Below are 19,905 nucleotides of genomic sequence, written 5' to 3'. Positions count from 1 at the left end.
CTCTCAACTGCCTTGTGGTACAGCCGTCTGTGCATTTAGTTAGCTCAGTGTTGGTGTGGGAGCTGGATAGCAGATGTAGGCCAGGTGGTTTAGTTTTGGTTTCCTGCAATAGCTTTGACACTTCTTGTCCTCATCTCTTGGACTCTTTTTTGTCATTTCTCTACCAATTACTGAGCAGTATTTTCCATTAAAGAGTAATTGCCTTTTATACTCTTCTAGACTTTTTTCCAAAGCTGTTATTAATCGATTTGCCTATTCATTTATTTGGAAGAACCTAAAAGTCTTACAAAACAGTGTTCTGTAAGTCTTGGTACATTTATTTTTCCCAGTCTTTCTTCTTGTGGGAGTGTCATTCATTATCTTAGTCATTATTTGAAGAAACCATTGTTGCAGGAGCGTGTTACTGATACCGAGTATGGCCATCTACTTCTCTGGGGTAGTTTGGTCTTTATCCCATTTAAAGTCCAAGAGAATGCCCACAGACAATAAGATTCCCTCCTAGCCTGTGGACTATTATTTTCTCATTGAGGACTGTGAAAGCTTTTAGCTAAAAAATCCAACTGAGCCCTGCTTATTTGTGAATACACAGAGCTGTTGTGCTGTTGAAGCTTGGGAGGAGAGCTGGGCAGGATGGCCCAAGTGATTTTAGTTGTATGCTATTGCCTGTACACCCTGCTTTGTTCAAAAATCTCTAGAAGGTATGTAGGTTAATATCTTTTAACCACGGGCATACCTGTGGAGATACTGGGGATTTGGTTGCAGACCAATAAAGTAAGTTAAATTTCCATATCCCAGTGCATATCAAGTTATATTTATACTATCCTATAGCCTATTAAATGTACAATATCTAAAGAAACGATGTACATGCTTTGACTAAAAAAATGCTTTATTGTTAACCATACTGACCATCACCTGAGCTTTCAGGGAGTCAGAATCTTTTTGCTGGAAGAGGGACTTGCCTCAAAGTTGATGGCTGCTGACTGAGCAGTGGTGGTTGCTGGAGGTTGGGGTGCCAGTGGCAATTTCTTAAAATAAGATGACAGTGAAGTTTAGTGCGTCACTCGACCCTCCCCTTCACGAACGGTTTGTCTGTAGCGTGCAATGCTGTTTCGTGGCATTTACCTATAGTAGACCTTCTTTAAAATTGGGAGTCAGCACTCTCCAACCCTGCTGCTACTTTATCAACTAAGTGTATGTAATATTCTAGATCCTCTGCTGTCATTTCAACCGTCTTCACAGCATCTTCACCAGGAGTAGATTCCATCTCAAGAAACCACCTTCTTTGCTCATCCATAAGAAGCAACTCCTTTTATATTCAAGTTTGACCATAAGATTGCAGCAACTCGGTCCCATCTTCAGGCTCCACTTCTAATTCTAGTTCTCTTGCCACACCTTCAGTTACTTCCTCCACTGGTCTTGAATCTTTCACAGTCACCCACAAGGGTTGGAATTGACTTCTTCCAAACCCCTGTGAATACTGATGTTTTGACCTCTTCCCATGAATCAAAAATATTCTTCATGGCATCTAGAATGGTGAATCCTTTCCAGAGGTTTTCAATTTACTTTGCCCATATCCATCAGAGAAATCGCTATCTGTGGCAGCCATAGCCTTATGAAATGTGTTTCTTAAATAATAAGACTTGAAAGTTGACATGACTCCTTGATCCATGGGCTACAGAATGGATGTTGTGTTAGCAGCAACGAAAACAACAGTAATCTCATTGTAATCTCCATCAGAGCTCTTGGGTGACCAGGCACATTTGTCAATGAGCAGTAATATTTTGGAAGGAATCTTTTTTCTGAACAGTAGGTCTCAACAGTGGGCTTAAAATATTCAGTAAACCTTGTTGTAAACAAATGTGCTGTCATCTAGGTTTTGTTGTTCATCTATAGAACACAGGAAGAGTAGATTTAGCATAATTCTTAAGGGCACTAGGATTCTTGGAATGGTGAATGAGCACTGGCTTCAACTGAAAGTCACCAGCTACCTTAGCCTCTAACAAGAGAGGCAGCCTGTCCTTTGGAGCTTTGAAGCCAGGCAGGGACTTCTCTCTAGCTCTGAAAGTCCTAGATGGCATCTTCTTCCAATATAAGACTGTTTCATCTTACATGAAAAATCTGTTGTTTAGTTTAGCCACCTTCATTAACTATCTTAGGTAGATCTGGATCTGGAGAAAGGATGTTGTTGTAGGGGATAACAAGTACAAGGGCCCTGAGGTGGGAGCAGAACTGGGGTGTTAGGGGAGTGGAAAGGAGGCCAGTGTGCACAGAGCTCAGAGGGAAGAATAGGAGCTGGGGTGGGGTTGGGTGAGGCCTTGCAGGCCATTGTAAAGACTCAGGCTTTTATTTCAGGTAGAACAACATTTTTAGCATTTGAATGAATGGAATGCGGAAACATAGATAGGAGAATTTTATCATATAGTCAGCATCACACTTTATTTGATCTAGATAAAACTCAAAAGGATTCATGCAGCCTAAATTTTAAGTTCCCCACCTTTTTTTTTTTTTTTAAGTTTATTTATTTTGAGAGAGAACTCAAGTGGGGAATTAGCAGAGAGAGGGAGAGAGAGAATCCCTAGCAGGCTCCACAGCACCAGCGCAGAGACTGATGTGGGGCTCAAACCCACGAACCATAAGGTCATGACCTGAGCCAAAGTCTGGTGCTTAACCAGCTGAGCCACCCAGGCACCCCAAGTTCCCCAACATTTAAACACACAGTCTTAGGATAAAATGTCTGTTAACAGAGGTTTGCTTTAATGCTGCACGACACATTTGTATAATAGGGGAGACACGGTTTCGGGCTCTACTAGAGTTCTGGATTTGTCAAGCGGTTAAGATAGATGGAGAGAGGGGCTGGAGGAGGATATATGCAAGAGAGTGAATAAGATGACTGACCATGGGGTTGAAGTTGGGCCAGGAGGCGAGTGAAGACGTGGGAGGATGGGGAGGACACTGGCAAAGTGGTAGGACCAAAGGATGGAAGGTCCTGGTGGGGCAGAGGCTTGTTGTTAGAGCCAGGGTACCAGTGGGAGTGAGCAGGATGTACAGGAGGTGGTGGTTTGTAAATAGTGTGCATGACAGTAGGATTACAGAAGCGTTACAGTTACTGGTAGTGAGCCAGCATTCCATGTGATCTTGGAGTGTGTGCCTAAGGTAGAATGGGGGACAAGGTCTTGGGATGGGGCATGCAAAGCACTGAGCCAGGGTGGCGGAAGGATCATCAACGTGTATGCTGAAATCATGGAGAACTGAGGCAGGAGTCTAGAGTGACCATGAGCCAGGAGCTAAAACCATGGGCCAGTGAGGTGGCACGGCCGAAGAACAGTTATTACAGCTGTAATGGGGAGTGGGGACAGGGTCTGTGTGTCCATTCTGTCTCAGGCTCCTTCTCATTTAGTCTTGCCTTCTGAACTTGCCTTTCTCTTTGAGTTCCTCAAGTTTCTGTTTTACCAGTGCCTGGTACCTAGCCATTTCATCTACTTCATCTAGTTGGGATCTAACTTTAAAATTGCAGTGGCCTCATTGAGTTATTTTGGGCTATAATTTTCACCCCAGCTAGGTTGTGGCAGCCTTTTTTCCTGCTGTGTTTTCTTTAAAGGGAGTTTTGCTGTTCTTTTCCGCAGTTGTTATGGTCTTTTTGTGTGATTGCTGTATCTGTTCTTTTCCTCCTACTCAACAGAATGAATTTGGTTTTCCAAGGGGGGGTCCTGTGAAGGGAGAGGGGACCTGAGACCCTCTGCTCAAGGGCTCATTACTGTCTGCCATGCCCTGAGGCACCGTTTCTTTCCCCCTCTGCCTCTTGAAACCTCCTCTTGTGTGACAGGTCCTCCCCCTCCAGTTCTGATGCCCCCCCCCCCCCCCCCATCACCATGGTGGCCCCACAACACACAGCTACCTTTTTGTAAAGCATCTGCCTGCTCTTTGGGAAAGAACTTTCAGAGGTCAGCAGCCTGCAGCCTCTAGCAGGGCCCAGGCTCCTCCTTCCTCCTCCGCCAGGAGGGTGTCTGGTTCCTTCTCAGCCCTGTTCCTGGTCCCACTCAGAATGTGAGCGTACTTTTCTGGAAGTGGGTACTTGTTGGTGACATCTTGGAGCTCTGCCTCCTTTATTCCTTAGGGATCCCACTCATGTGGCTTCCCACTCAGGATCTGCTCTTTTCTGTTGCTTTGGGCCACATGGATATATTTTTGAGAAGTTTTTGTTGTCCTCATTTCTCTGAAAACAAAACTTTTGTGGGTTTCCTCCCCCCCCCCCCCCACTTTTGTTCTCTGTAGCTTCGGAAGGGAAGAAGAGGGAAGATTCAGGAACAGACTTATACCATGTCCCATTTTCAATCCATCTTAGCAACATCTGAGTAGCAATGTCTTGGCAAATGGATCAGAAATTAGGAGTGAGGTAACAGTTCAGAAATCACTGCCATACAAACTGGAGGTGAATTCATGACATGGCTAACAACACTCGGCTGCTTTTGGAGCAGAAGGAGAATTAATGGGCCATTTGGTGGATGACAGAAAGGCAGCTTGTCAAAAAGGAGGGTCAGGAAGGCTGGAGAGCTGGAGGAGTAGGGCTTGGCCACTGGCGAGTCCTTGCCTGGGTTTGCTGCTTACACAAATCACCTTCTCAAGGGACCACACCCGCCTCCGGGCTTTCCTTCCTTCTGATTCTAGGCTCCCTCAGAGTAGGTAAGCTGAGCAGATCCATGTGATAAAATGTTAGCACTGAATATCTTTGCTAAGAAGAGTTTGTAATGTTCCAGCCATCTTAGAAATCCAGAGTCTTGTTTACATACAGTTTTCAAGTGGCTTGATTTTGTAATTTATTTTTAAGAACCATGCCTCAGGGGCACCTGAGTGGCTCAGTTGGTTGAGCTTTCGACTCTTGATTTCCGCTCGGGTCATGATCTCACAGTTGGTGAGTTAGAGAGCCCCACATGCGTAGGATTCTCTTCTCTCCCTCTCTCTCTCTCTCTTCTGTCCCCCGCTCATGCACTCTCTCTCTCTCAAAAAATAAACATAAAAAAAAAACAAACCAGGCACTGTGCCCTCAGATTTAACTCTTTATTAATCTATAGTAGCTTTAAAATACCCTACATTTCCATTTTGTCAATCTACATGCCTTTCTACGTTTGAAATATCTGGGAAGAAAACCAATGAGAGATTTAAAATTAAATGTATTTGGAGTGTTCTGAATTTGAGATAGCTTGCAGGTGTGCTAGTTAGTTTCAGGAAGGAGAGCACAGCAAACCAGTGGGCTTGGCCTCTGGAGGCGCAGACTCCATAGCGGGCTTCTCAGCTCAAGACTCATCCTTATCTTCCTCTTACCCCTTTTTGTCTCCACAGTTTGCTTCAATTCTTTCACCGACAAAGAAGATAAGCTGCCTATCCAGGTCACAAGACAGAGCATGAGATAGAGAGGATATTGGAAAAAAGCCCATAATTATTTTAGTAGCTGTCTTTCAGATTCTCTGGGGGGGATTTCCCACTTGTGATACACTTTTTAGAAGTATAATACTGTACACGTTTCTTAGTTTTTCTTGATATATGAAATAGTCCCATGTCACTCCATTTTTATTTCTTAAAGCCTTTTTGTGTTGATACTTCTTCCAACTAGCCGATAAGATTTTTTATGATATATTACCCTGTGCACCTTGTACTCTGTAATGAACCTAACCTAATGGTTCTAACTTGAATTATAGTAAATTTACCAGGATAGCATCTTTCGTTCTTACAGAGGTCTGTGCCGTTCCAAAATGTTTTCATATGTATCATCTTCTGTAGTACTCGAAAGTACCCTTTGAAACAGGTAGAGGGATTGATTGATAGATGAGAAAAGAGTGGAGGAGGAAAACAGTTTATTTCTTTCAACATTTAGTTGTTTTCTAGTTCAGTTTCAATTACATCATTTGTACATAACTGCTAGGTACTTCTCACTGTCAGGCAACTCTTCCCTTGTAATTATAGGATATAACTATTCTGTGTCCATTGATACATCGTCTCTGCAGTTCTCGTAACTATATCAGAAATGATGAAGTCTCAGTACCCTCCTAAGGCATGGTTCACATGAGTTAGCTAACATATGTTAATATTCTTATTGTTGGGGCGCCTGCGTGGCTCGGGCGGCTGAGTGTCTGACTCTTGATTTTGGCTAAGGTCACACAGTTGTGAGATCAAGCCCTGCGTTGATCATGGATTCAGTTGATCAGCATGGTGCCTGCTTGGGATTTTCTCTCCCCCCCCACCCCCCCCACCCTGCACCCCCTCCCACTTGTATATTCTCTCTCTCTCTCTCTCTCTCTCCTCTCTCTCTCTCTCTCAGAATAAATAAATAAACATTAAAAAAAGAGAATTTTCTTATTGTTCACTTCTGACTTTCAGGAGAAAGACATAAACCCCTTCATACCATTAGTTCTCCATGTATTGAGTTCATTCTTACAATATCCAGTACAAAGTGCTTACATGCATTGTTTTCTGTTGAAGTTCATGGCAATTAAGAAAGAGGTAATTTTCTCTCCGTTTGACCGTTGAGGCAATGATAGCTTGGAGAGATTAGGTAAACGGCTGAAGGTCAGCAGCTAGGAAGAAGTGAGGTCAGGTTTCCAAATCAGGCTGTCTGGCTCCGAGGCTGCTGGCTGGTCAGCATTATACTTCTGAGTGTGGTGTGGCTGACACTGAGTCAGTCTCAACATCACCTGCTCAAGGGTTTTCCTAGCCACGGTTTTTTGTTTTTGTTTTTGTTTTTTCTGTGATTGGCTGTTACAATTCTGAGTTGTTTTTTGGGTTGAGCAATGGGAATATTTACTCTTAGAAGAGAAGATAGCCGTATTCTGTTTTTTGGAGATAGTTCTTTGAATGCACTATGTGCCTGTTAGGGCTGGCCTAGGTGCTCCCTCACGCCGGCCACTCTCACTGGTCAGACAGCATCCTCCCGCACCCCAGTGACCTCTGACAGGTTGGGACATTACATAGCCCCTCATACCAACTGCTGCCTACGATGGCAAAGATTTTTATTCTTTGCAATGGAGCATTTTTCTTAAGCACTCCACTAGATGGCAGCAGACCCGTGTGGAATAGAATAGGTCTTCTGTACTGAAGTAAGACCCAGAAAGGGGACTGCTTTGTTTTTGAGGAAATAATAATGTACCTTTTCTGGATGTGTAGGTAGTAGTATTCTCTTTATGTTATAGAAAAGTGGGAAGTATTCTTTAAAGTCACCTCTCTAGAAGTGTAATGGTGCAGGTAATGCAAAAATAATGTGTTCATTGCATTCTTATAGAGGTGCATCTTGATTTAATCGTACCTCTGTGTATTAGGTGAATTTTTCTTTGAGACCCTGTTTATGGTTATGTAAAGAATTTGTTCCTTAATTTTCATGTTTCATGAAACTCTGGCGGGTACTCTGCAAAAATTTTCCTCCAGTATGCAACAAAGTAACTGTAATTCTTTCTAAATTAATGAGAAAAGAGCAGCCCTTGAAATAATCTGTCAAACCAGCACCTGTGATGTACTGATTACTTATTCTTTCTGAAAATTGCAGAAATTCAACTCTGCCTTTACATGCCTGCTTGGTGAAAAATTTGCAACATTGTTAAATATTATACCACATAGGCTTAGTAACATAGTGAGTACTTAGTACATTCAAGTAACACACTGACTCAGAGTTTGTGAATACAAAGTTTTAGCAATTTTTACTAATTTAGGACAGGGATTGGCCAACTTTTCTCTAAAGGGCCAGAGAGTAAATATTTTCAGCTTTGTGGCCATGTCTGGTCTCCTGCATATTCTTCTTTGTTGTTGTTGTTTGTTTTTGCTTTTTTTTTTTTAATTCTTTAAAAATGTAACAACTAGTCCGAGCTGGAAGGCAGTACAAAACAGGCCATAATTTGCTGACACTGATGTAAAAGGGTAACACCAGTCATTGAAAATGAGGTCTCTGGAATCTTGCCAGTTCATAAGATCTGAAGAAAGGACAGGCATTTATTTCCTGATCAGTTGTAGCCAGGCTGACCGGCCTTTGTGATCCACCAAAGGGCCATGAAACTTACAGCTCAATTCTTTATTCCAAGTTAGCATACACTTATTTTTGTGTTTGCTTGCTTGTTGGCTTTGGCATACATACACCTAGATTATGCAGTAATCTTTTTTAAAAAGTCTTTTACTTCTAGCCCTTGTAGCACACTGAAAATATTGTTTTGAAAACCCCCAAATCTACATTTTTAATCTTAGCTCTTCTAAATAACTGATTTCTTGGACAGGTCAGTTATTCCGTCTGATTCTCAGCATTTTTGTTTATAAAATAGGATTAAACTAATGCCACATAATACTTCTCGTAAGCTTGATTCAGTAATTTCAGCTATGTTTCCATCGGCCTTTTGTCAGATCACATGATACCTTTGAGCCTTAAGTGTAGAGCTCTACAAATTAAAGGATCACCTTGAATCAGTGTTGACATACTAAACCCCTCCCACTGTGCCTGATACATAGTGAATACTCAGTAAATGTTGAATAAATGACTAGTTGAGCACCCTTCCTTTTCTTAACTCCCTTCTTACAGATGCTTTATGTTAGAAATACATCCCCTTTCTTACATAAGATTTGTTCTTTCTAATGCCCTTTTGTGGTCAGCTTTTAAAATACTCATTGAGTGTTGGGGTGCCTCTGTGGCTCAGTTGGTTAAGTGTCCATCTCTTGATTTTGGCTCAGGCCACCATCTCATGGTTTTTGAGTTCAAGCCCCACTTCAGGCTCTGCACTGACAGCATGGAGTCTGCTTGGGATTCTCTGTCTCTCTCTCTCTCTCTCTGCCCCTCCCCTGCTCATGATCTTTTTCTCTTTCAAAAATAAATAAGTAAACTTTTTAAAAAATGAATGAATAAATAAAATATTCCTTGAGTGTCAACAATGTGGTGGGTGTTAGATATACAAAAACTAATAAGACTAGTTTACTTTCAAGTCAGGGAGACAGTAAGTAATGTAATTATTTCAATTTATATGCAGGTATGGCATCGGAGGTTTCAGTCTCCAGGACTGAAGTGTCCCATTTCTTACACTTTGAAACTGTTACCAGTACCACCTCCATTTAGGCTTTTTTGATTACCCTCCCATAGCAGACCAATTTTGTAGCTCTTTATTTGAAGCATTTACTCTCCTGCTTCCCCTCAGGGTTTACGTGATGTGCTTTCTTTCCCTTTTTTGGACAAGAGAGTAGGAGGCCTTATTTTACTTATATCTTCATGAAAAAGCATTCATGAAAAGCATCTAGCACTCAATTCAATGCATTCTGTTAGGCAGTAACATCATGGTAGCATTCCTAATTAACTTCATTTTATAAGATACTGTGTTATTAAAAGAATTGTTTCAGAGTGAGAGGAAGGTCATCAGCTAGAACATTTGACTTGTAAGGAATTTCAGTATCTATAAAATCTAAATAGCACTGACTAAATCTGGCTTTTGTTTACAAATACCTCGTTTAAGAGTCTGCCTTTCTTTTTATGACTGCTACGAGGTCTCTTATTATTAATTACCCATATTACTCTTGGTGGAGGTAAGCAAAATGCAGAGACTCTGAGAACAGTTTTATTGCTTTAACAATCAGGGTTCTTTTCTCCCTAAGACTGGATCTGCGATGATATACTTCTCAGTGATCATGATATTATAACCAAGAAGATCTGGATATAATTAAGAATTCTAGGTATTAGGTGACCAAAAATAAATATGCATTATAGCTCGTCTCTTTTGTTTGCTATGGTGAACATACTTTCTTTTCTTTTCTTTTCTTTTCTTTTCTTTTCTTTTCTGTTTTTGGAAATGTGTAAATTCTTTACTTTCAGATGGATTTTCAGCTTCTACTTGACATTTTATTTGCCTGCACACATGCATAAAGCTATAGGACCTCCCCTTTTGTGAGAAATAACCTTTAAAAAAAAAAAGTTGGCGCGTTTATAGACTTTGTGAGCTTAGCATGAATTTTAACTCTTGACTTCTAATTTTGAATGTTTGAAACCTACAGAAAAGTATAGGGCAGCGAACTATACCTTTTACCTGGGTTCACCAGTTGTTGACGTTTTTACACTTTTGTTTAGTATCTCTCTCTCCAAATTCAAATTTCAAAATCGAAACCCAAGATTCTTCAGTTGCCCCACATTTTTTTTTTTTTTTATAGCATGTTTTTTATCCCGATTTAGATTCCACTCCAAAATCCAACATTGCCTTATGGGTGCTTTAGTTCTTTAATTTGGAAAGCCCATCTGCCTTGTCTTTTTTTTTCCCTTTCGTGACAATGACATTTTTAAAAGCCTAGACCAGTTTTTTTGTAGATTATCTTGCAATCTAGATTGGTCCGATTTTTTTCTCCTCATGATTAGTTTCAGGTTAAACATTGCATGGATCATATTATGACCTTCTCATTGCATCCCATCAGGAAGCTTATCCTGCCGGGTTGTCTCATTGGTGCTGCTAAATTTGATCATTTTGTTTTAAGCAACAAATTTATCTAAGATGAAGTTAACTCTTTTATAACTAATGTCATCTGTGTGGGGATAATTTGAGACTCTGTGACTATTTTGTGGTTTCAGCATTCTTTATGATGCTTGCCTGCCTCCATTATTACATAGAAAATTCCAAATTAATTATTTCAATTCTATTATTCCTCCCTTGTTTATTAACAATAATTCATTCATTTTATATTCTACTAACTTGACAATTATTTTCCTTACAGTTTTTATGCCTGTTAGAGCTAAGTGTGCCATTGTTCTAAATGTTCTGAGGGGCAGGGAAGAAAATACTTCTGGATCATAAGTGCAGTTTTACATGTTAATGGCCCCACACAATTTCCTCTTGAAAATTAATGCATTATTCTAATTAGATTTAAATAAACCACTCATTTTTAATTTTTTCTCAATGTTTTCTATATTCATCTCTTTATTTTTCTTTTTCTAAGTGCCCAGTTGCCTGTATTAATTTCTAATGTAATTTCTATTGCCCTAACATTTGTAACAATTGTACATTTATTTTCCATCATAATAGCTGTGGAAATACAGAGGACCCTGAATCAACTTGGAACGCCTCAAGATTCACCTGAACTTAGGCAACAACTGTAAGTATTTAATACAAAAAAGAAAGAAAGAAAAAAAAAAAAACACTGTTAGGTTGCTTTGATGGTATGTCATGTTATGTTCACCAGAGAAATAATGGAAAATTAATAAAATTTTTCAGCTACCTTATTTGAACCAAGCTTTTGTGTTGGTTTTTCCTTGTTCCGGGTAAGCAGATGTTTTTCATTGAAGAGCTAGCTTACTCCAGCAAAGCAGAACTTCCTTAGTTGCCTTTCTTACACTTCCTGAATAGGTTGTTCTGATGGCTTTTGGAAAATGATACTCTAAGCTTCTCTATGTGATTTTCTTCCCATAGCTGACAGTTCCTTCAGTGATTAGATTTTTATTTGGTTTAGATCCAGTACTTACTCAATATGAATTGTTAGCCCTCTAAACACTTATACCTACATCTTTGAATTTCAGAAAGCATTAGCCTCTGTTTAAAAAAAATAAAAAGTTCTGATGAAGTTATGCAGTACATGTTTCAGTAAATTAATATGCTGCTAGAAGAACAGCAATGATATTTTGTGGTGTTACAGATTTTATAGTATTTTTACACAGTTTCTCACCTGAATCTTACAAAATTAGAGTGAAATACATAGATCAAAATAATTATTTTCGTTTCGCTTGTAAGGAAAATATGTCTCGGCGGGTTTGATGATTTGCCTAACATTATTCTGAACGTGAATCTTAAATCTTAATTCAGTGTTGTTACAGCCCAATTGCAAGTGATAAATATGCAGTAAATGAGACCCAAACAACATTAGCTATAGAAGGAAAAAATTGCAGGGACACCTGGGTGGCTCATGGGAGTCTGGGCCCCATATCGGACTCGGCACTGGTGGTGTAGAGCCTGCTTGGGATTCTCGCTGTCACCACTCTCTCTCTGCCCTCCCCATCTTGTGCTTCTTCTCTCTCTCAAAATAAATAAACTTAAAAAAAAAAAAAAGAAAAAATTGCAAAGAGCAAGAAATTCAAAGATAGATGGTAGGAAATCATGTTTTTTATGAAGTACAATTTGAAGAATTTATAGTTAGGTCTAATTTATACTGATGTTTTCTGCAGTGGAGAGATGTTGGGGTAGTAAAAATGCCCCAAGTTTAAATAATAACCCATCATTTGTTAAACTAAAAGGGAATAGGAACACATAATTCTTAATAGTTATAATATTTGCTAAGGTTGGTAGTGGAGACTGTGAATAAGTAGATATCAGTAAGGTCTTCTTTTCAGAAATGTAGCTGTATTTCATTTCCTAAAGATTTTGAAAGGTTTGTTAAAGGCAGTGGACTTGGTAAATAGATAACAGTAGTTTGTAATTCTTCCTTATCAATCAAATACAGTTATCTGTGCTCTAAAATACTCTTATATAGTATCATTATTTTACGGGATCCTAAGTATGACTCATATAGGTATTTAAAATGAGAGATAATGTAAATGAGAAGTACTAATGTTGTAATTTGTAAAGCATCACATTAGTATAAGCTTATTTTGTTTTTAGTCAAGTTCTTTAGTTAAAAAATCTGACTTTTTTACTTGATAAGCTAGCTAGCAAGATACCTACAGATACTGATATAACTTATTTCTTACGGTGCTTTCTCTTTACAGAGAAATGCTATTATTTTTTCCACAGCAAACTTAAAAAATAGTAAATGTATATTATTATTTATTACCTCCTCCCCTCATTTTTTAAAAGTCTGTAGAAGGATACAAATGTCCAGATAGAGAAAGAGGAGAGGATACAGGTACCTCCAGCCCTGAGAACTGGACAGAGTCTCAGGCGACAGACCTTCGTCATTTATTCAGCTAACCTCCCAGTTGCAGGATGCAGACAAAAGGCTCCCCCCCACCCCCCAAATTATCTGCAACATCACACATCCCACAGTCTGCCTTTGGCTCCAGTCATCTTCCTTTCTAAATGACTACTGATTTCTCAAAGCTTGGTTGCCATGTGTGAGTAAAGAACTTTCCATGTAATATTTGCTCAATATCTATCAAAAAATAGAACCTGGACATTTTTGTTTTCATAGAGAAGATTTAGAGCCAGCCTATAAAAAAAAGGGGGGGGGATTTTTATCAAAGTATTCATCAGGATTGATTCAACTGGCAGCATTGTAACTTAAATCTCTTCGCTCTTTGGCAATAATGTGTGTTTTCTCACTGTAGGCAACAGAAGCAGCAGTATACTAACCAACTTGCCAAAGAGACAGATAAGTACATTAAAGAGTTTGGATCCCTGCCCACCACCCCCAGCGAACAGGTATCAAGCCTTAAGACACATTGTTGATGTATTGAATGTGAAAAAAATCACATGCATTGTAGAGTCTTTGAACTGTTATGCTAGAAAGGAAATCAAGGGGGAAAAATTGTATTTGAGATTAGTTCACAGAACACAAAACTATATTTAATTGCCCAGGTAGTATCCTGTGGTTCAATAAAGCAAGAATTATTTCCATGAAGTTGCCCTGACCCATAATTAAGCAAGTGCTCAGAAAATGCTTCCTGAGTAATTGTTTCCTGGCTTTCCAGGGCTGACTCCTTGCGACGTGCACACTCATTCAAGATGTGAGGTTTCCTAGGGGCACATATTTGGTTCCTTGCTTATTACTTAGTGGAAGTGACTACTTAGGTAAGAGTACAAGGTTTTATTTTCCTAAAAAAAAAACAAAAGGAGCTACTTCAAAATAATCTCAAAATCATGGCCCAGTCTTTAGGATGGAAATATGAGGTGAGAAATCCAGCATTTTGGACCTTTTGTCTCAAGGTGGTAAATATACATAGTATTTGGACACACTGTCGAAATGTAATTGAAGGTTAATCAGTGAGGCCCCATAATTGGGGAGTGAGTGAAAATTTCAGAATAAAATAAAGAGCCAAGTAGTGGTGAAACAACTTCTACGAATTCTCTAGAACTTCACAGTTTGATTCTAGTACGTTTCTCCCCTTTCATCTAGCGTCAGAGGAAAATACAGAAGGATCGCTTAGTGGCTCAATTCACGACATCACTGACAAACTTTCAAAAGGTCCAGAGGGAAGCTGCTGAGAAAGAGAAAGAGTTTGTTGCTCGAGTAAGAGCCAGTTCCAGAGTATCTGTAAGTATTTAATGGGGCGTTATAAAGTGACCATGTCGTTCCCTTGAAAGACTACACTGGCATTTTTTTTAAGTCAGAACAATCTGTGACTATTCTGGACATTAATATTTGAATATTTATTTTCAGGTTTTTCAATTTTAAGAAGGATGGTAGTTCTGTAATGTTGTAGTTATTTTGTCCATGATATAGAACCAAAATTACAGATGACTGTATAAGAATATGGGAACATTTTGTCAGAAAAGATGAGAGGTCAGATCCTGAGTGACAGTCCCACATTGATTCGTACTAGAAGTTGTCATTTTCTGTCTGGACTAATGCAGGGAACACTTTACTCCCGGGTTATATGAAAATGATGAAAATGAACAGAGTGAATTATTGTGTGAATATTGAAAATAAATATAAGAGAAAATAAATGTAAGGATAAGTTAAAGTGGAATTTTTAGTTAATCTAATTTTATATTCCCTTAGAAACTATTGCAAGATGTTTCCTTGTTCCTTAATGTAGAGGTTCCAGGACTATATTATATTTTAATCAAATAATATTTATTATTTGGCCGTTTGGAATATTTAATAAATTCCTTTCTTGTCAGCTTAGGATACAATTTTAATATTACTTGAAGCACTTGACCTAAAAAATTAGAACAAGAACATTTCTCTTTTCTCTACCCATGTGTGCACATGCGTACATAAATCAGTTTAGATTATTATAAGAGAAAGTGTGAGTGTTGTGTGTTTTTTCTTTGCCCTTTCTCAATCTGTCCTATTACTAAATTATTCAGGGTGGTTTTCCTGAGGACACCTCAAAGGAAAGGAATCTTGTATCCTGGGAAAGGTAAGAAATACAAAACATACTGATCAAAAGATAATTTTCCAAATTCACTCTATATATTATGGTCTCTAGAACAGAATGAAAGCTTTCAGTTTCTTATATCTTAAATATCCTCAGTTATTTATAAATAGCAATAAATTTGAACTTTTTTTCAAAATAGTTATTTATAAAATATATAAATATATAAAATATGCTGGGGTGCCTGGTGGCTCAGTCGGTTAAGTGTCCGACTCTTGATTTCAACTCAGGTCATGATCTCATGGTTCGTGAGTTCGAGTCCCACCTCAGGCTCTGCACTGACAGTGCAAGAGCCTGCTTCACATCCTCTCTCTCCTCCTCTCTCTCTGCCCCTCCCCTGCTCACTTGCTCTGTCTCTCTCAAAATAAATAAAATAAAGATTAAATATATATATATATATGTATAATGTATATAATATTTCAATATAGCAGTAATAATTTGTAAATAATGATATATCCAAATAAATGTTATTGACTTATTATTTGATGTAGATTATTTCCTCATGTGAGGTTGAAGTCAACCAAGAAGAAATACCCAGTTGCTAAATATAGCTTCCAGTAATTAAATATTAACTCTGAAAAGTAATGTAAATGAAATGAAACATGAGAAAATGTGATTAATACTTCTGTTATAGTCTTAAAATTTAAGAAATTTAAGCAGTTCTCTGACTTTGAAGAAAAGATACTCTATTTCGTATTTCTGAAATAGGAAAAGAATTCCTACTATTTTAATACCAGTCTTTTTTTTTGCTTTTTTCCATATTCTGCCTGTTAGCCAAGCTCAACCTCAGGTGCAGGTGCAGGATGAAGAAATTACAGAAGATGACCTCCGCCTTATTCATGAGAGAGAATCTTCTATTAGGCAACTTGAGGTGAGCTTTGTGTGGCCATTGGGTGGCAGCTGTGTTCTCAGTGTGTTTGTGACAATTCTGGGGGAGGGGCTGGGAAAGAAAACTAAATGTATCAGTGTGGGGGTATTTCTTACCAATGAGAATAATTCCCTTTTAAAAAATAAATCCCTTTAGAATTTGTGCTAAAATGAGAGACCCGACCTCCCTCGTCTCCAGATTTGTTTTTTATCCTGTCAGGTCACCACCGCAGGTCCTTCACATGGAGGAAATCTCAGTTCAGAGATGTGTGTTCAGGGAGCCTGGATGGCTTCTGTAGCACATGGTACACCTCAGACCCGCCTGAGTGAGACTGGACAGGGGCTTGACACGTATCTTATTTCTCTGTTACATGTTCTTGACCTCAAAGAGCTCTAAAGGGATTAGTAAGCCTCAGTTCTTGTGGAACCCACCTATTCTCTAGAAGGTGGGCTGATAATAGCTAACAGTAGCTACAGTTTATTAAGGGTTTTCAAGCCCCATGTGATCAATTTTTTGCATGATCTCATTTAGTTCCCCTAAAAACTTGAAGTAGTTAACTATGTTGTCATCATCACCATTTTATAGGCAGGGAAATAAGGCACAGAATGAATATGTAAATTGCCCCCCCCCCATAAAATATTTTAACTTTATTCTTTAATAGGGCAAAATAAAAGTTATTGGATATTAAAGAAAAGTAAATTTATAACTTCTTCATCACTGTTCCATTGCATAATCAAATTTATTAATGTGAGACTTTAAAATTATACCTAATGTTTTGTACTTTTACAGTGTCAAATTGATGTGTAAGTTTTTACTAGAAATATAGCCTAACAATAATTTGTTTTACTCTTGTGAGGAAATACTGCTAGTGATAACAAAACTATCAGATTACATGAACATAAACTCAGTAACCCAGGGCCCTTCTCTCATAGATTCCTGGTTTCTATGCTGCCTCGTTTGGTATTTTTAACGTCACAAACTTACTTTTAAAGAACTGGTTACAGTTGTTCAAGGTCATGTTACTTAGGATTAATTATAGTAAAGTAGTTTCCTGATATTTCCAAAATTTATGGTTTAAGTCTACATGCATTCTCACTTAATTTTTGCCTTTTGTGGGTTGGGGGCTGAATTTCTGATTGTAATAATATGTGCTTTTTTCTCTCAGGCTGATATTATGGATATTAATGAAATATTTAAAGATTTGGGAATGATGATTCACGAGCAAGGAGATGTAATAGGTAAGCCCTGCTGAAGTAGGAACAGTCTATAGCAATTTACCTGTGATAACTTCTTTTTTGTTTTGTTTTTATTTTTGAGAGAGAGAGAAAGTGTGTGAGCAGGGGAGGGCCCGAGAGAGAGGGAGACAAAGAATCCAAAGCAGGCTCCAGGTTCTGAGCTGTCAGCACAGAGCCCAATGCAGGGCTCGAACTCACAAACCACAAGATCATGACCTGAGCTGAAGTCGGATGCTTAACCGACAGAGCCACCCAAGTGCCCCCCCACCTTTTTAAAAAAAAAATTTATTTTTGAAAGAAAGAGACAGAGCATGAGCTGGGGGGCGAGAGGGAAAGGGAGGCACGGAATCTGAAGCAGGCTCCAGGCTCTGAGCTGTCAGCACAGAGTCCGACCAGGCTCGAACTCAGTGAACCCCAAAATCATGAGCTGAGCCAAAGTCAGATGCTTAACAGACTGAGCCACCCAGGTGCCTCTACCTGTGGTTACTTCTCAACCGAGAGTAACCCCTCTCTCTTTCAGACCCCCTAGTATTAAAAGCACAGCCTCTGCAACAGACAAAGCATTACCCTTGGCATTATCTAAAACAGATCTTCTTTTTGGCTCCTACTGATCAAATCAACCAGCTTCATTTATTTGAGTCTCTAAATCTAATAAGAACCTGCTGCTGCAGAGACCATGGAAGGCACCACATAGCCTCATTGCCACTTATTTGCAGGACCCCTGGTTTCCATCTCAACCCCCGTTAATTCTCATCCCACCAAGCACTTTCTGCAAAACTTGTGCTATTTATAATTGTGCATGCTATCTTATCTTTTAGATTGGAAGGAATAGGTAGCTATTTGCCTAATCATTTATTCTGCTATCTTTTTGGTAGATTAATTTAGTTGTATTAGATGGTAAGCATTCTTTTATAGATTCTTTTAAAAAATAATCAGTGACTAAGACTCCCTATAAGTTTTAAATGTGATAGCTTTTCAGTTAAGGTATAACTATCTGGACTGATCAAAATCCTGATCATTTTTATCATTTGGAAATATGAAGATACCAGTGGATGTATCTAAAGATACATTCAGTATATTTTCTGAATTTGGTTCAGTTTAAATACTTGGACCTATACTTTGCTACAAATAAGTGTTTTGTGTCCATTCTTACCCTTCTCTGTAGTTACAGTAGATCACAGGATAAAATTTCAAAAACCAGTTCTTTCATTCATCCAGTCAATATTTATTGAGTGCCTAGTATATGCAAGCACAAATCTAGGCATTGGGGATTTAGCTAAAATTAGACAAATGGTATAAGACCCTGCTTTCATGAATCTTATAATCTAATTGGAGGAGAGAGAGAATTTTTATAAAAGGAAAGAAAAGTAAGTAAATGCTGATTAGTGCTATCGGGGAAAATAGCAAAAGTAGGAGGATGGGGCTGCTTGCAGTAGAGAATGTTACGGCTCTTCTAGGGTAGTCAGGTAAGACCTTACTGGTAAGTGACATTTTAGTGAAGACTTCATGAAAATAAGGGAGTAAGTGAAAGAAAATCTTCTAGGCAGAGCAAAGGACAGTTGCAAAGGCCTTCAGGTAGAAGCATGTCTGATGCTTTTGGTGAGTGAAATGAGTAAGAGGGAGTGGGAGATGATGTCAGGAATCATAAAGTTCAGCATCATATAAGATCCTGAGCCATTATGAGGACTTTTATTATTACTAATGGATGGAAAGCCACAGGAGGATTTGAGCAGAGTGTTATCATCTGACTTTTTTTTTTTTTTTTTTATTGTATTGTATTGTATTTTGAGAAAGAGTGAGTGCACATGGAGGAGAGGGGCAGAAGGAGAGAGAAGGAGAAGCAGAATCTTAAGCAGATCAATACTCAGTGTGGAGCCCGATGTGGGGCTCTATCCCACAATCCTAGGATTGTGACCTGAGCTGAAATCAAGAATTGGATGCTCAACCAACCAAGCCACCCAGGCACCTGCCCTGACTTAGGTTTTAAAACACTCACACTGGCTACTAGTTTGAGAGCAGACTATCAAAGGGCAAGACTAAAAGCAAAGAGACCACTTAAAAGGTGATCGCTGCAATCTGGGTGGGCAGTGTGTTGCCTTGGATCAAGATGGAAGCAGCATGGGAATGCAAGCTGGTGCGGCCAGTCTGGAAAACAGTATGGAGGTTCCTCAAAAACTAAAAATAGAACTACCCTACAACCCAGCAATTGCACTACTAGGCATTTATCCAAGGGATGCAGGCATGCTGTTTCAAAGGGACACATGCACCCCCATGTTTATAGCAGCACCATCGACAATAGCCAAAGTATGTAAAGAGCCCAAATGTCCATCGATGGATGGATGGATAAAGAAGATGTGGTTTATATATACATTGGAGTATTACTCAGCAATCAAAAAGAATAAAATCTTGCCATTTGCAACTACGTGGATGGAACTGGAGGGTATTATGCTAAGTGAAATTAGTCAGAGAAAGACAAAAATCAAATGACTTCACTCATATGAGGACTTTAAGAGATGAAACAGATGAACACAAGGGAAGGGAAACAAAAACAATATAAAAACAGGAAGGGACGAAACAGAAGAGACTCATAAATATGGAGAACAAACTGACGGTTACTGGAGGGATTGTGGGAGGGGGATGGGCTAAATGGGTAAGGGGCACTAAGGAATCTACTGCTGAAATCGTTGCACTATATGCTAACTGATTTGGATGTAAATTTAAAAAAAAAAAAAAAAGCCATTCACCATGATTAAGTGGGATTTATTCCCGGTTTGCAAGGG

The 19,905-nt window shown here is 38.9% G+C and overlaps 1 protein-coding gene across 1 annotated transcript in view; it reads left to right on the top strand.

Annotated features, from left to right (window-relative positions):
* STX7 (syntaxin 7) overlaps nucleotides 1-19,905 on the top strand; it is a 41,719-nt gene that overhangs the window by 16,267 nt on the left and 5,547 nt on the right. Inside the window, exons 3-8 of the mRNA XM_042939851.1 lie at nucleotides 11,019-11,088; nucleotides 13,250-13,343; nucleotides 14,038-14,175; nucleotides 14,955-15,007; nucleotides 15,797-15,893; nucleotides 17,056-17,128. Coding sequence (XP_042795785.1) covers nucleotides 11,019-11,088; nucleotides 13,250-13,343; nucleotides 14,038-14,175; nucleotides 14,955-15,007; nucleotides 15,797-15,893; nucleotides 17,056-17,128 — 525 coding nt within the window. The remainder of the gene's footprint in view (nucleotides 1-11,018; nucleotides 11,089-13,249; nucleotides 13,344-14,037; nucleotides 14,176-14,954; nucleotides 15,008-15,796; nucleotides 15,894-17,055; nucleotides 17,129-19,905) is intronic.

The sequence above is a fragment of the Panthera leo genome, chromosome B2, assembly GCF_018350215.1.
Source record: "Panthera leo isolate Ple1 chromosome B2, P.leo_Ple1_pat1.1, whole genome shotgun sequence".
Taxonomy (NCBI): domain Eukaryota; kingdom Metazoa; phylum Chordata; class Mammalia; order Carnivora; family Felidae; genus Panthera; species Panthera leo.
The sequence above is the reverse complement of the archived record's forward strand: the minus strand, read 5'-3'. Positions and strand labels throughout refer to the sequence as shown.